The 14823-nt window shown below is 43.4% G+C and overlaps 1 protein-coding gene across 1 annotated transcript in view; it reads left to right on the plus strand.

The window, feature by feature from the left end:
• SGCZ (sarcoglycan zeta) overlaps positions 1–14823 on the plus strand; it is a 120125-nt gene that overhangs the window by 103985 nt on the left and 1317 nt on the right. The window contains exon 5 of the mRNA XM_060278819.2: positions 8166–8289. Coding sequence (XP_060134802.2) covers positions 8166–8289 — 124 coding nt within the window. The remainder of the gene's footprint in view (positions 1–8165; positions 8290–14823) is intronic.

The following is a 14823-nucleotide window of genomic DNA, read 5'->3' on the forward strand; positions in this document are numbered from 1 at the left end:
AACTCCCATGATCCCTAGCTAAGAGGACCAGTGGTCAGGGATGATGGGAATTGTAGTCCAAAACATCTGGAGGGCCGAAGTTTTGGGGTGCCTGGTTTAGAGGCAGGTAAGTGGCCATGTGGTGGCCTAAGATCAGCTAAAACCATAGAGCAGCGTCAGGGAACCTTTTTTCAGTCTGAGCACCATATGCTTAGCAGTAGGTGAGGCCAGAGGCAAAAATAAGTGGACCAACTACTTTTGGTTTCACCGCATTGTGACCATGACACGCTGTAACCAGGTAAAAACACTCAAGGGGGGTGGGGGTGCAACTCACAGTCAGTGGAGCAAGGGGCTGGGAAGGAGGATTGATCCTGGAAGAGGCATGGGGCCTGGAAAGCTGTATTCACATCCCTGAGGTTCCCTAGAGACAGGGCATGATTAGAAACTTTGCAGAGCTTTGGTGGCCCTAACTCCTGTGGAAATGATAACTGAAATCCCTGTGCTCTGGTGGTGATGCTGAAGTACAGCAGGAAGCAAGTCAACCCAACTCTCATGGATGCTAGAGAAGAAGGCACCTGGGTCCTACAGCTAATATCCCCATTAGAGAGGCATAGACATGTGCAAACCTTTCAGTCATTATCCATAGGAAATGTGACCTGGTGGATCGAGATTGATTTGTAGATAGGACTTTGGTCACAAACACTCCTTGACTATCTTGAAATATGATAGGCACAGGAAAACCCTGCCCTGGACCAAACATGAGAATTGCGATGAAAAATTATCTGTCCTTAATTTTTGAATGCAATTTCCTTCATTAAAAAGGAATGCAGTTTACTTTGTTATTTCGTATGTTTTAAAAGTTTGCTTCATTTATTAATCAAGAGATCTGTGGCAAACTGAACAGTGTGAGATTAGGCGAGAGCAGGAGGTGTTTACCCACATCCCCCTCCCCTCAAAATGCCAAATTATCTGGACAACTTGTTCCTGACTCTGGTCCAGAGGTACTGCATCATTTGTTTCCAACCCTGCAGACCTCACCTGTCCAGTCCAGTGTTGAGAGAAGTCCTTCCAGGTCACAGCCAGTGGCAAAGCTGCATGCTCAGCTACCGGGGGCAGAGAGCAGGCAGGGGCGTGACACGCGTTCTGGGGTGTGTGGCACCTGGCGCACAGGGGGGGGGGTGGCGTGTGTTGGGGGGAGCTGCGATAGCACCCTACCTGAATCGTGGTGCCGGGGGCGGGCCGCTCCCTCCACACTCCCGTTCCTCCGCCAGTGATCACAGCTTTAGGTTTGTCATCCAAACAAACCTTGGAAGGGATCATTTCTCCCCCTATAGGGTCCAAAGTAGTAAGCTGCTGCTGTCCTAACCTCTGTTTACTGTTAAATCCATCCCCATACTACACTGTCATTTACAACCAACTATTTAAACTGACACCAATCAGGCCAATCTAGGATCAGCACAGTATCGTGTAGGCAAAACAACAACAACCATACTTTCCCCAGGCCAATAAGGTTTACAGATGGTTATTTTTTTTTACAAAAAAACCCTCCTGCATCTCCTATCTATTCGACCTCGATTCAGTGAAGCCTTCTCTCATACTCATGGCATGCAGATGTTGCTGGTCCCGGCATCCCTATCTCACCCCTGTCACCCACTCACATATCTGCCAAGTTCCTGTCAGAGAAATAAGGGATCGAACTGGAAGTAGCAGACCGGAAGTAGCACTGCCACCATTTTGGAACTGGGCGGAGCATGCTCAGAAGCGACTTTTGATGCTGCTTTGCCCACTTCCAAAATGGTCGCCATGCCAGAAGTCGCAATGCAGCCATTTTGGAACTGGGCAGAGCTGCATCAAAAGTCGCTTCTGAGCATGCTCCGCCCAGTTCCAAAATGGCCACCGTGCCAGAATAAACCGGGGGGAAACAAAAAAATCCGTTTTTTCAGCTGGGAACAGCTGGAAAAACGGGTTTCCTGGGGAATACGGGAGACTTGGCAGCTATGCCCACTCATGTACCCCATGTGCAGAGTAACAGGGAGGATCATGCACTGATGCAGAAGAGAGGAAAAACATGTAATAACTGGAGGTTGTAGCAAAGTGCACACACCCAGTGCTATGTTCAAAATTCTGAAATAAAAAATCAGCACAGTGGATAATTCCCAAAACATCCATTCCACTTTTGAAACAATAAGAGGTCACTCAGAACGGCAAGCTACATAGATAATGGAGAATGATGTGGCAGTATCCCTGCTCTGGGTTGCATTGTTCCCAGGAGAGCATCTTATTGAACCACCTCCAATGTAGGCTCTCTGTGCATGAAGGATTTGTTACAGGTCACCGTGGTCTTCTTCCTCTCCTCCCCTGGTTCCTCCTCAATTGATCCCGCTTCTATTCATATATAACACATCTGTTCTATGTGTCACAAGTTTTCTTGTAGTTTCCACAGTTTTAAAACTGCCCTTCATTTAATTCTGCTTCCTTTCTCCTCAGATCTCTCCCCACCCCAGTGTTATCACTACAAAACCTCTCCTTAACAACGACATTTTCAAAGGCTCTTGAGATGTCATTTTATCTTTAGATTTCACTCCCATCTTGGCAACAAACTATATTGTAACTCTAGACACTATTGCTTAATGCGCACACACTTCACCTATCTTTCTAGACTTGTTAACATCAAAGTAGTCAATTATTTTCTATGATTCCTAGTAGAATAAGGAAAACTAGCTATGCCAAAAATAATGGAATGTTCCGTTCAATTAGAGTCTAGCTAGGAGATGTCTAGGACTTAATGAGAGCTTTAGGATTGATAATAAGGTAACTGACATGCTCTGCATGAAATAATATGAAGTTAAGTCATACATTTGATACTGCAGTATTTTTGAATTGGAGCTGGGGCTGTAATTATCTTTCCTGGTTTAAGAGCCAAACAGTTGAAGAGATGCATGGGAGAGGCAGTGCAATTTGGAGGGGAGAACCAGCAGTTGGGGGATGCTTGCTTTACCCTTTTCCTCCCCATTGATTCTCCCCTGCATGCCTTGACCATACCTGCTTTTCCACTAGCTGCATCTGAGAAATTCATACCTAAGAAACCCAGTTTCATGGAGGGGAAGGGAGCAGTTGTGGTGGGATGGTGTTGCAGGAGAAATGCAACAAATGAGGGAAAGTGAAACACCTTTTGCTGCTGAGACTCCTTTTCCCATGTATGAAGTTTTGGCACATTTATGCTTTACCCAGAGATGTGAAAGTATTCACCGCCACCTCCATCTCTTTATAGTGCCAGAGGTAGAGCAACCTCCCCCCTCTTTATTAAGGGATCATACCATAACCCACTGACCCCTTTGCTGGCTTGTGAGTTGTGGAGAGTTGCTGATCCCACCACCTGAAACCTCAGAACTGGGCAGATTCCCGAACTCACCTGCATGCAAGCTAGCGGAATCTTTGAAGCCCACCATACTGAAACATAGGATCTGGGTATAGTTGCCTTGTAGGAAGATTAGTTCAGGCAAAGCAAGATTATCCAGCAAAGCAAAACTCCACTTCCCAAATTTCCAAACCCTTATCACACCATGCCAGTGATCTATCTCCTTTTAATTTACAAGAGCAAAAACAAACAAACAGATAGTACCTCCATTCTCTTTCTTAATAATTATGGCCAAGCCTTCTTTATTTGCTTTTGAATGCTGAGTAATCTTAGATCAATTGTCTTCTGCCCCTTGAGAGTCCTGGCTTGAGTTGAACGTACTCAGTTCCAAGTACCATTTTAGTTTTCCTCATCAGCTGGGCTTTTTTCCAGCTGGAACTTGCTGGAACTCCGTTCCGGCTCTCAGGTGGGCACCATTGCCATGAACAAGGGAGACATTCATGGTGAGTTCTGCACCTCTTTTTTCTAGAAATTTAGCACTGGTTGTTGGTGACATTTTCCTTGATCTTAGTGTGGTTCGACTTGTGCTTCTGTGTGCACACACACGCCCACACCTCTCTCAAGTAGGCCTGGGAAGGCAAGTGGAATATGATTAGCAAAGCTCAGAGAGGTTTCTTTGAAGGTACAGCTCCAACTCTTTCTCCTGATCCACAACCAATGAAAGTTCCTAGTGGTAAACATTTACACTGGTTTATTGTGTTGACACAATAGGCGATAAGAAACCTTAGTCTCTTATAGCAAGTTTAGGATTGTGGTATATATTCCAGGCATGTCCCCATCAAATTTAAGTGTTTTCCAGTCCCAGTGATTTCAGGGGTGAGGTTAAGCACCTTTTAACGCCTCATTGTCTGCAACCAAAGGACCTTAAGTGTCCTTAACTTTGGGTAGATGGTGCCCATTATTTTAACTTAGTGCTGGTGTCTGAAATGAAACCTTTTCACAGAGAAGCTATTTTGCCTCCACAGCAAGTAGTATTTTTTATAGGGAAAAAAAATCAAACCACACTTATTTTAAATTTCCTGTACAGTAGAGCAGCATGTAGAAATTGTAGCCCATTTTATCATATAGTTGCATACCTTCCTGTTGCCTAAGGGAGGGCTGGGAATAAAACACTGCATTGGTAGCAGTGAAGTAAGTATTGTTATGACAAGGAATTTATTCTCTGAAAGGAAAGCAGGTTCTCTGACTGTTCAAAAGAGAACTTTCCTGGAATTTAAACCATGCCCTTTTCTTTAGAGACAAGGATATCTAAAAGAGAATGCTGTAGCAGTTCCATGGAAAATGCTGCACTTTTAGAAAGCATATAGCAAATGTTTCTGAAGTCCCCCTGATTTTAATGAGAGGGGTTACATGTGAAACCAGTGGGTTTGAAAGTACTTCACTTTTGGCTTGAGTTCATTAGTTTTTCCATATCAAGACCTGGAAACCAGTTTTGGGGACTCGTAATGGTTGTTTAAAAACAAAATATGAACAGTGAAATTCTTGTTCGTCTCAAAATTTTCGAATGCTCTCACCAGAGTGGCCTAGCTGATTGCATACTGTGCTGTTCTTTTGGTTTCAGGGGAAAAACATTTCCATTTTCCTAGACCTTTTAAGACACAATTTAACTCATGCCATTTGTTTTTATCTGGCTTTTAAGGTCTCACTGCCGTTGTAGTTCTTGCATTCTCTTATTGTCCACCATTTGTTGTTCACTGGTACTTTGAGAACTGGGAGATGGTACTTTCCTCTTCTATAAACAACCCTGGGAATTCTTACTGAAGGGCAGCATAGAAATACCTAAAGCAACATTAATAAAATAAAACCTGGGCCGGGGGGGGGAGGAGGAGGGAGTCCCACCGGTAGATAATGAGGCAGCAAAATTTGTTGCAGGGGCAATACACTGAATTTGTGTTGCTGAGTTTCAGCACTGGAAAAAGGATTGTTATTTTTCTGGCTGTGCTGATTACGCATAAAAATGAAGTTAAGAAGGTCATATTGCTGAATTTGAAGGGGGGGAACGGCCATAGGTTTTATCGAAGTGCAAAGGCCTTGCAGAAACATGTAGTCCAGCTACTTGAAATTTGCTTATGGATAGATGTAGATATAAACATTTTCATGTGAGATGAACATATGAGAAGCTTCTTTTTTATTTAATTATTTTCTTCTATTTATTTATTTATTTCATACATGAATTTACCAAAATTTACATAAACTGCCATAAACAAACCAAAAAATACAGTAAAGAATAAATAGTCATTACATAATGAAAAACAATTTTCATCTCTTCATACACCCTTACCTCCACCCACCCTGTTGTGCTTTCCAGCCGATCTTATATTACGCTTTTTTCCTCTTTCTTTACTCATATGTATACCTATATCCTTACTACCCATTTTGATATTCATTTGTTTGAACCTTCATAAGTCTGTTGAGAGATCGGCATTTTTCACGAAACTTGCTATATAATCTTTGAATTTTTTCCAATCTTTATCCTTTTTTTTTGGTTCATTTATTCCTTTAATTTCTGCTATTTTTGTTGCCAAATTATAATATGATATCCTTTTTATTTGCCAATCCTCTTTACAAGGTATCCTATCACTCTTCCAATTCTTTCCTATAAGTAATCTAGCTGCTGTTGTCGCATACATTAGAATACATCTGTCCTTCGCTAAAATCTCTTCATCCAGAATTCCCAATAGAAATAACTCTGGCTTTTTCTTGAAAGAATATTTGAGTATCTTTTTCAATTCATTATAGGTCGTTTCCCAATATTTCTTAATTTCTTTGCAATTCCACCATATGTGTATATATGTACCGGTTTTGTTGTAGAATCTCCAACATACATCATTACTTCCCTTATACATTTTCGCTAACTTTTCCAGCGTTAAATGCCACCTATATTGCATCTTCAATAGGTTTTCTTTTAGATCATAGTTGGCTGTAAAATTTACATCTCTCTTCCACAAATTTTCCCATTTTTCTAGCATGATCGTTTTCCCTAAATCTTGCCCACCTTATCATTGTTTCTTTTGTTAATTCCTCTTTAGTTTCCCATTCCAATAATAGAACGTATAAATTTTTAATATATTTGTCCTTACCCCTTATTAATATTTTATCTAATTCCAAAATTTCATTATTAAAGCCAATTTTTTTATCTTTTTGGAATCTTTGATTTATTTGAAAAAATTGCAGCCAGCTACTCAGATAAGATTTGATTACTTTATATTCCTTTAGTTTTAATTCTCCATCTACCTCTTCCAGTAGATTTTTATAGGATGGCCAATTTGTTCTCATATTCTGCCTTTTCACAGCGACTATTTCCAAGGGTGATATCCATCCCGGTGTTTTGGGTTCTAGTATGCCACGGTACTTCCTCCATACTTCATATAGGGATTTCCTTATGATGTTATTCATGAAAATATTTTGGGTTTTGAGATTTTCTTCCATTAGATACCAATGCCAGCCAAAACCCAGACCTGCCCCTTCTAGATCCAATACCTCATCATTTTTTAATTCCATCCATTCTTTCAACCAATTCAATCCTGCCGCGTCATGGTACAACTCTATATCCAGTACATATGAGAAGCTTCTTATGTGTCAACTTCATAAGGTGAGAGAGCTTTTGATATGAACCTCACAACATAGATTCAACCAAGCCTGCTTGCAGCCTTCCCACAGTTGGGCACTGTGAAAACAGCATGCTGAACTAGACCTTTGGCTTGATCCAGCAGGGTTGGGATTTATTTATTTTTATTATTTGTTCTAATGCTCGTGTTCTTAAGCTAAGGGGAAAGTTCATAAAGAGCAGACAAAACATCAAAGTAGTTACAAATTCTGAGCTTGACGTCTGCAGGTTTGAGTCCTGCTGTCGGTTAACAAAACCACATGCATCATAAGGTCCCCTGCAGAAGGTCTACCTTTAGCTTTGTAAACTAACTGGATGGAAGACCATTTCAGAGCCTCTCTGAACCCCTCAGAAAAAATAAAGAGTAATAAATAAACAAACTGTAAATTCTGAGCTTCCAGTCATGGTGGAAGAATTGTAATGATCATGCAAATAATGCAAGATGTGAATCCATACAAAGTCTTGATAAGACAGGCCACCACGGCCTGTAGGAAGCTAAAGCCATATTGTCAGATTTCAGGCTGTACATATTGTTTGTTGATGATTTTCATTTACCTTCTTTTGCAGAATCACATATTTAAGACCCTCCTAGCATGATAGCCACCAGTCATGGTGACAGTGAAACAATCATATGATAAGCTGCAGGCATAAATCATTAGCACTTCTGGGTAGGGTGGTAGAATTAACTTTGCAAAGATGCAGTGAAAATATTTGAATGTAGATTTGCCGTGTGCTATCACCTCTCGCCTCCTTGGCAACGCACCACATGGTGGTCATAAAACCAGGCTCTTATATGAGACAATAACCCCTTTTCAATGTAATAATTTGTTATCTATAACACAAACATGCACTAAGATGTGTATGCATGTACATGTATTTATGTGCATATAGATATATGTGGTTCCAGAAGTAAATGCCATGTGTTCCAAAAACAGCTCTGAATTAAGGTCTAAAGGAATATGAATATTGTAAGAACTGACGTTTTTCATCTTGAAAATGATTTTTTTCCAAAAAGCAGGGGAGTCAGTGGAAGTTTTATTTTTACATTGTCTTAGAGAAAATATTTTACCTATGCTGTTGGGTGATATGTGCAACGCATAATCATTTAAGACTTCCCCCCCTTTCCCCCTCTCTCTCCTTTTTTCAAAAACACACTTTCAGACTCGAATCGCCAACTAGATCTTTGATAATGGAAGCTCCCAAGGGAATACAAGTGAGTGCAGCTGCAGGGGACTTAAAAGCCACTTGTAGAAAAGAACTACACTTGCAGTCCACAGAAGGGGAGGTAAGTCTGATAGCAGCACCATGACGCAAAACATACATGTGGGAAACAACTCAAATGGTGCTATGTTAGCCAGATCATACACACTTGTGTCAGTATGAAGAGATTACATCGGGAATCATAGCATTTGACAATGCAGCTAAAGGTGATCAATACAATTTACGGCCAATGTGGCTCAAACACAGAGAAAAGCTTCAGATATTACAAGCAAGCTTTCTTAGTTGACTCTGGAAGAGACTGTGCAGGGGGCTGACAACCCTCCCTTTTACCATCAGAAGATACCCAAAGTTAAACAGTCATGGTTTAGTTCAGGCGTTCCCAAACTTCAGCCCTCCAGATGTTTTGGACTACAATTCCCATCATCCCTGACCGCTGGTCCTCTTAGCTAGAGATCATGGGAGTTGTAGGCAAAAACATCTGGAGGGCTGCAGTTTGGGGATGCCTGGTTTAGTTACTGGATTTCCTTTTCAGAATTGAATTGCTGTCATTTTCATTTGTTTTTTTAAATTGCAAACCACCTTTTGGGCCATTATGGTTGAGGGGAGGTCTAGAAATGCATGAAATGATCAAGTCAGGAAAGAGATGTGATTTTAAAGGGCTCAATGACAGATTACATGCGATTCGTACCTCCATTCCCAATGTGTACAGTATGCATCGATAGTGATCATATCCACATCATACATTCAAAACACTCTGCTACCACGTTGACAGCCGTGGCTTTTCCCAAGTGGCTGAGGCAACCCAGTCAGATGGGCAGGGTCCAAGTAACTCTATGATGTCCTAAGACCTTTCCGCATCCTTAACAAACTGTGGCTGTTAAAATGGTATAAGAGTGATTTAAGAGTGGATGTGAGCAGCCCTCGAGTCATCAAGCTTGTTGTGACGTGGGGTTCGTGATTTCAGCTCTCTTGACATAATATGCTGTTCTCTAGTAACACTTCTTTATTAAAGCAAACAAGACTAAGCTCTGAGGAGAGTAAAGCTACATTTATAGGGACAGGGGACTAGCTAGAAAGGGATACATTTTGGAGGGAACTATATCTGGCAATCACAGTGCTGCCTTTTGGAGGAAACCAATAAGACAGAGGATCCAAATACAGCAGCTTAAATGAACCAATAGTAGCTGTACCTTCTGGAACCAAAAGGCTTTGCCCTAATGCAAATACAGGCAATAGTAATACAGATATAAAATCCTTTGACTCAATACACAACAAAGCTCACATCAGAAATTCCACGTCATTACCCAGCCCTACCAATCCATGTTGCTTCTTCTGTCTTGTGTGGCATGTCTCAGAACGATTCCCACAGGTCACATGCCATGTTTGTGACTTTTCAAGGGGAGGCAATTTTGTTGTCTGCAAAGGAGGCACTGTTGGGAAAGCAGGAGGCGGAACCTGGCAGAATACAGGCAGTAAATGCCTGATGGGCCACATTCAGCTTTGCAGGTCACAAGTTGTGCACAGCTGTCATAATAAATGACTGAAAATTGCATAAACATCATTCCCTATGTGCCACTGATGAGTAGGGGATATTAAAATGAACAGCAAATTCTAAGTATTTCAGTGTGCTGTGAATTATACAGTTCCTTTTCACTTTCACTGCTCTTTTCAAACTTCATTATTTTGATGCACACTAACGTACAAATATAATTGCTACATTAGTGATGAAAAATGCATAGCTTACCCCCTCCTTCCACTTGTTGTTGTTGTTTAGTCGTGTCCGACTCTTCATTACCCCATGGACCAGAGCATGCCAGGCACTCCTGTCTTCCACTGCCTCCCACAGTTTGGTCAGACTCATGTTGGTAGCGTTGAGAATACTGTCCAACCATCTCATCCTCTTGTCGTCCCCTTCTCCTTGTGCCCTCAATCTTTTCCAACATCAGGGTCTTTTCCAAGGAGTCTTCTCTTCTCATGAGGTGGCCAAAGTATTGGAGCCTCAGTTTCAATGAGCACTCAGGGCTGATTTCCTTCAGATTGGATAGGTTTGATCTTCTTGCAGTCCATGGGACTCTCAAGAGTCTCCTCCAGCACCATAATCCAAAAGCATCAATTCTTCGGTGATCAACCTTCTTTGTGGTCCAGCTCTCACTTCCATACTGGGAAAACCATAGCTTTAACTATACAGACTTTTATTGGCAAGGTGGTGTCTCTGCTTTTTAAGATGCTGTCTAGGTTTTTCATTGCTTTTCTCCCAAGAAGCAGGCATCTTTTAATTTCATAACTGCTGTCACAATCTGCAGTGATCATGGAACCCAAGAAAGTAAAATCTGTCACTGCCTCCATTTCTTCCCCTTCTATTTGCCAGGAGGTGATGGGACCAGTGGCCATGATCTTAGTTTTTTTGATGTTGAGCTTCAGACCATATTTTGCATTCTCCTCTTTCACCCTCATTAAGATGTTCTTTAATTCCTCACTTTCTGCCATAAAGGTTGTGTCATCAACATATTTGAGGTTGTTGATATTTCTTCTGGCAATCTTAATTGGGATTCATCCAGTCCAGCTTTTCGCATGATAAATTCTGCTTATAAGTTAAGTAAGCAGAGAGACAATATACAGCCTTGTCGTACTCCTTTCCCAATTTTGAACCAATCAGTTGTTCCATATCCAGCTCTAACTGTAGTTTCTTGTCCCACATAGAAATTTCTCAGGAGACAGATGAGGTGATCAGGCACTCCCATTTCTTTAAGAACTTGCCATAGTTTGCTGTGGTCGACATAGTCAAAGGCTTTTGCGTATTCAATGAAGCAGAAGTAGATGTTTTTCTAGAACTCTCTAGCTTTCTCCATAATCCAGAGCATGATTGCAATTTGGTCTCTGGTTCCTCTGCCCCTTCAAGATCCAGCTTGCACTTCCGAGAGTTCTCGGTCCACATATTGCTTAAGCCTGCCTTGTGGAATTTTAAGCATAACCTTGCTAGCGTGTGAAATGAGCGCAATTGTGCGGTAGTTGGAGCATTCTTTGGCACTGCCCATTTTTTGGGACTGGGATGTACACTGATCTTCTCCAATCCTCTGGACACTGCTTTGTTTTCCAAACTTGCTGTTAAGTGTAGCACCTTAACAGCACCATCTTTTAAAATTTTAAATAGTTCAGCTGGAATATCATCACTTCCACTGGCCTTGTTATTAGCAGTGCTTTCTATGGCCCCCTTTTCACTCTCCGGGATGTCTGGCTCAAGGTCAGCAACCACACAACCTGGGGTGTATGAGACCTCCATATCTTTCTGGTATAATTCCTCTCTGTATTTTTGCCACCTCTTCTTGATGTCTTCTGCTTCTGTTAGGTCCTTACCACTTTTGTCCTTTATTATGGTAATCCTTCTTTGGTGTCATTTCTAAAAGGTGTTGTAAGTCTTCATAGAAATGGTCAATTTCCGTTTCTTCAGCTCCGGTAGTTGGTGCATAAACTTGGATTACTGTGATGTTAAAAGGTCTGCCTTGAATTCGTATTGAGATCATTCTATAATTTTTAAGATTGCACCCCAGTACAGCTTTTGCCACTCTTTTGTTGACCAAGAAGGCTACTCCGTTTCTTCTATGGGAGTCTTGCCCACAGTAGTAGATATGATGATCATCCGAACTGAATCTGCCCATTCCCATCCATTTTAGTTCACTAATGCCCAGGATGTCAATATTTATTCTTGCCATTTCATTTTTGACCACATCCAGTTTACCATTGTACATGGATCTTACATTCCAGGTTCCTATGCAATATTTTTCTTTACAGCATTGGACTTTCCTTTCACTTCCAGGCACATCTGCAACTGAGTGATCTTTCTGCTTTGGCCCAGCCACTTTATCAGCTCTGAATCTACTTGTATTTGTCCTCTGCCCTTCCTCAGTAGCATGCGTTGGATGACTTCCAACCTGAGGGGCTCATCTTCCAGCGTCATAACTTTTATATGCCTGTTGTTTTTGGCCATGGAGTTTTCTTGGCAGCGATACTGGAGTGGCTTGCTGGTTCCTGCTCCAGTTAGTGGTACTGATAAAAGGGCCACAGTTAACTCAAGATCATCATCAATAATAATAATAATAATAATGATAATAATAATTTATTTAAACCCCGCCCATCTGGCTGGGTTTCCCCAGCCACTCTGGGCGGCTTCCAACAGAAAAATAAAATACAGTAATCTAATAAACATTAAAAGCCTCGCTAAACAAGGCTGCCTTCAGATGTCTTCTAAAAGTCTGGTAGTAGTTGTTCTCTTTGACATCTGATGGGAGGGCGTTCCACAGGGCAGGCACCACTACTGAGAAGGTCCTCTGCCTGGTTCCCTGAAACCTGGCTTCGCGGTATGAGGAAACTGCCAGAAGGCCCTCGGCGCTGGACCTCAGTGTCCAGGCAGAACAATGGGGGTGGAGACGCTCCTTCAGGTATCAAAAGAAGGAAGTGTTAAAATGTGTATGTTTTCAAAGTGCAGTGGTGCCTCGCTAGATGAAATTAATTCGTTCCAGGACTCAATTCGTCCTACGAAAATTTCATGTAGCGAGGCACCGTTTCCCATAGGAACGCATTAAAAGTCAACTAATGGGCTCCGGGGGCCTGGCGGCGGCAGCAGTACTTGCTCTCTTGGTTCGGGGAAGGCAGGCAGGCGCTTGTTCTCTTGCCTGCCTGCCTCCCCCGACAGAGCTGGCATTTGACAGGGCTTCGGAACACCCGTGAGATGTGTTGGGGGGGAGGAACAAAGGAAGAGAAAGCAGCCCTTTCTCTTCCTTCCTTCCTCTCCCCCTGCCGCCGACAGCTCCCCCCCCCCGCCCGACACAGCGCGGATCGGAGGAGAAGCCTCCTCTGATCTGCGCTGTGTCGGGCGGGGTGAGGGGAAAGCGGGCTTTCGGCAGCCGGCGAAAAGTCCCCGCACCGGCGTGCTTCTGCTCCGGGTGATGGGGCCAAAGCGTGCCGATGCGGGGGTGTTTTGCCGGCTGCCTTCCCCTTGGCTTGGGGAAGGCAGCCGGCGAAAACGTCCCCACACGCTTCTGCTCCGGGTGACGGGGCCGATGCGGGGGTGTTTTGCTGGCTGCCTTCCCCTTGGCTTGGGGAAGGCAGCCAGCAAAAACGTCCCCACACTGGCGCACTTCTGCTCTGGGTGACGGGAAAGATCCTCCTACGATCCCCTCTGTGTGACAGGCGGGATGGGGGGGGGAGTGGAAGATCTTTCTTCCACTCCCCCCCTATCCCACCTGTCACACAGAGGGGATGGTAGGGGGCTTCTCCCGCCGCCTGGCACAAAGACGGCAGCTGCCGAGGCAAGCAGCTGTGTGCCAGGCGGCGGCGGGAAAAGCGGCTCCTCCGCTTCTCCCACCGCCGCCTGGCACAAAGCCGACATCGGACGGGGCTTCAGAGAGGTGCAGCACTTTTCCGAAGCCCCGTCCTCAGCTCCCGGGTGTCCATGGCGTGGCGGTGGGGGGAGAAGTGGGGGAACGGATCCGTTACTCCACTTCTCCCCTCCTTCCTGCGCTACAGCCCTTTGTGTTCCGCTGGTCTCTGCCGGTTGTCCCTCACTGGCAGAGACCAGCGGAACACAAAAAGGAACCAGCTGCAGCGCAAGAAGAAGGCAAAGGAAGATCAGCTGAGAGGCGGTGACAGCTGTCAGCGCCTCTCAGCTGATCTTCCTTTGCCTTCTTTCCTTGTTACAGCTGGTTCCCCTTTTGCTAGACGAATGCCCCTTTTGCTAGGTTAGGTTTTGCTGGCCACGCTTCGCAAGACGAAGCGGCCGTAGAAAACCTCATCGTCTTGCAAGGCAACCTCCGATCGCAAAACCTATTCGTATAGTGGAAAATTCGTCTTACAGGGCATTTGTCTAGCGAGGCACCACTGTGCTTTGAAAACTTTGATGACTTATGTGCTATATCCCAGCTATATAGCATTCAGTTTTATATCCATATTTAACCATCGGTCCAAACCACACATGGCATGAAAATAACGATGGTTTGAATTGCTCCAAGAAGTACTTTATAGGTAGCCATTACACTGCCATGGAGTCCCACTGGTTTCCATAGGCTTGAGCTTGAGTCACACTAATGTGTCCCTCGGCAGCTGCTATAATGCAGTAAATACTTAAATATTGATACAGGACCAAGCCTTTAAGCTCAAGAGCTTTTAAAATACTGCTGTCATGCTTTTACACCATTGTTGCCACTCTGAAGATCATAAAAGGCATCAGTAAAAAAGCTAACAGCAGTTTCTGCCAGTGAGCAGCCAGCCATTTCAGGATGCTTGGCTGGCCAATGGAAGCTCCATATGCCAATTGGACATGAGCTTTTTGCATATATCTGCAGTAGCCCTAGAGGTTACAGTAAGTTATAAAAGGAAGTGAATTCCTGCCATACTCCATAGCAAACTGTATTCAATTTATCCTTACTTGAAATGGGTGAGTTCCCCAATGCTGTCCTCAAATTAATACTAATAATATTATTATTATACCCTGCCCAGCTGGCTGGGTTTCCCGAGCCACTCTGGGCAGCTTCCAACAATTACCTTGGAATCGATACAGCTTTCTCCAAAAAGAAAAAAGACATTAGTTTGATTTTCAAAGCTT

Source organism: Zootoca vivipara, chromosome Z1 (assembly GCF_965207765.1).
Source record: "Zootoca vivipara chromosome Z1, rZooViv2.hap1.1, whole genome shotgun sequence".
Taxonomy (NCBI): Eukaryota; Metazoa; Chordata; class Lepidosauria; order Squamata; family Lacertidae; genus Zootoca; species Zootoca vivipara.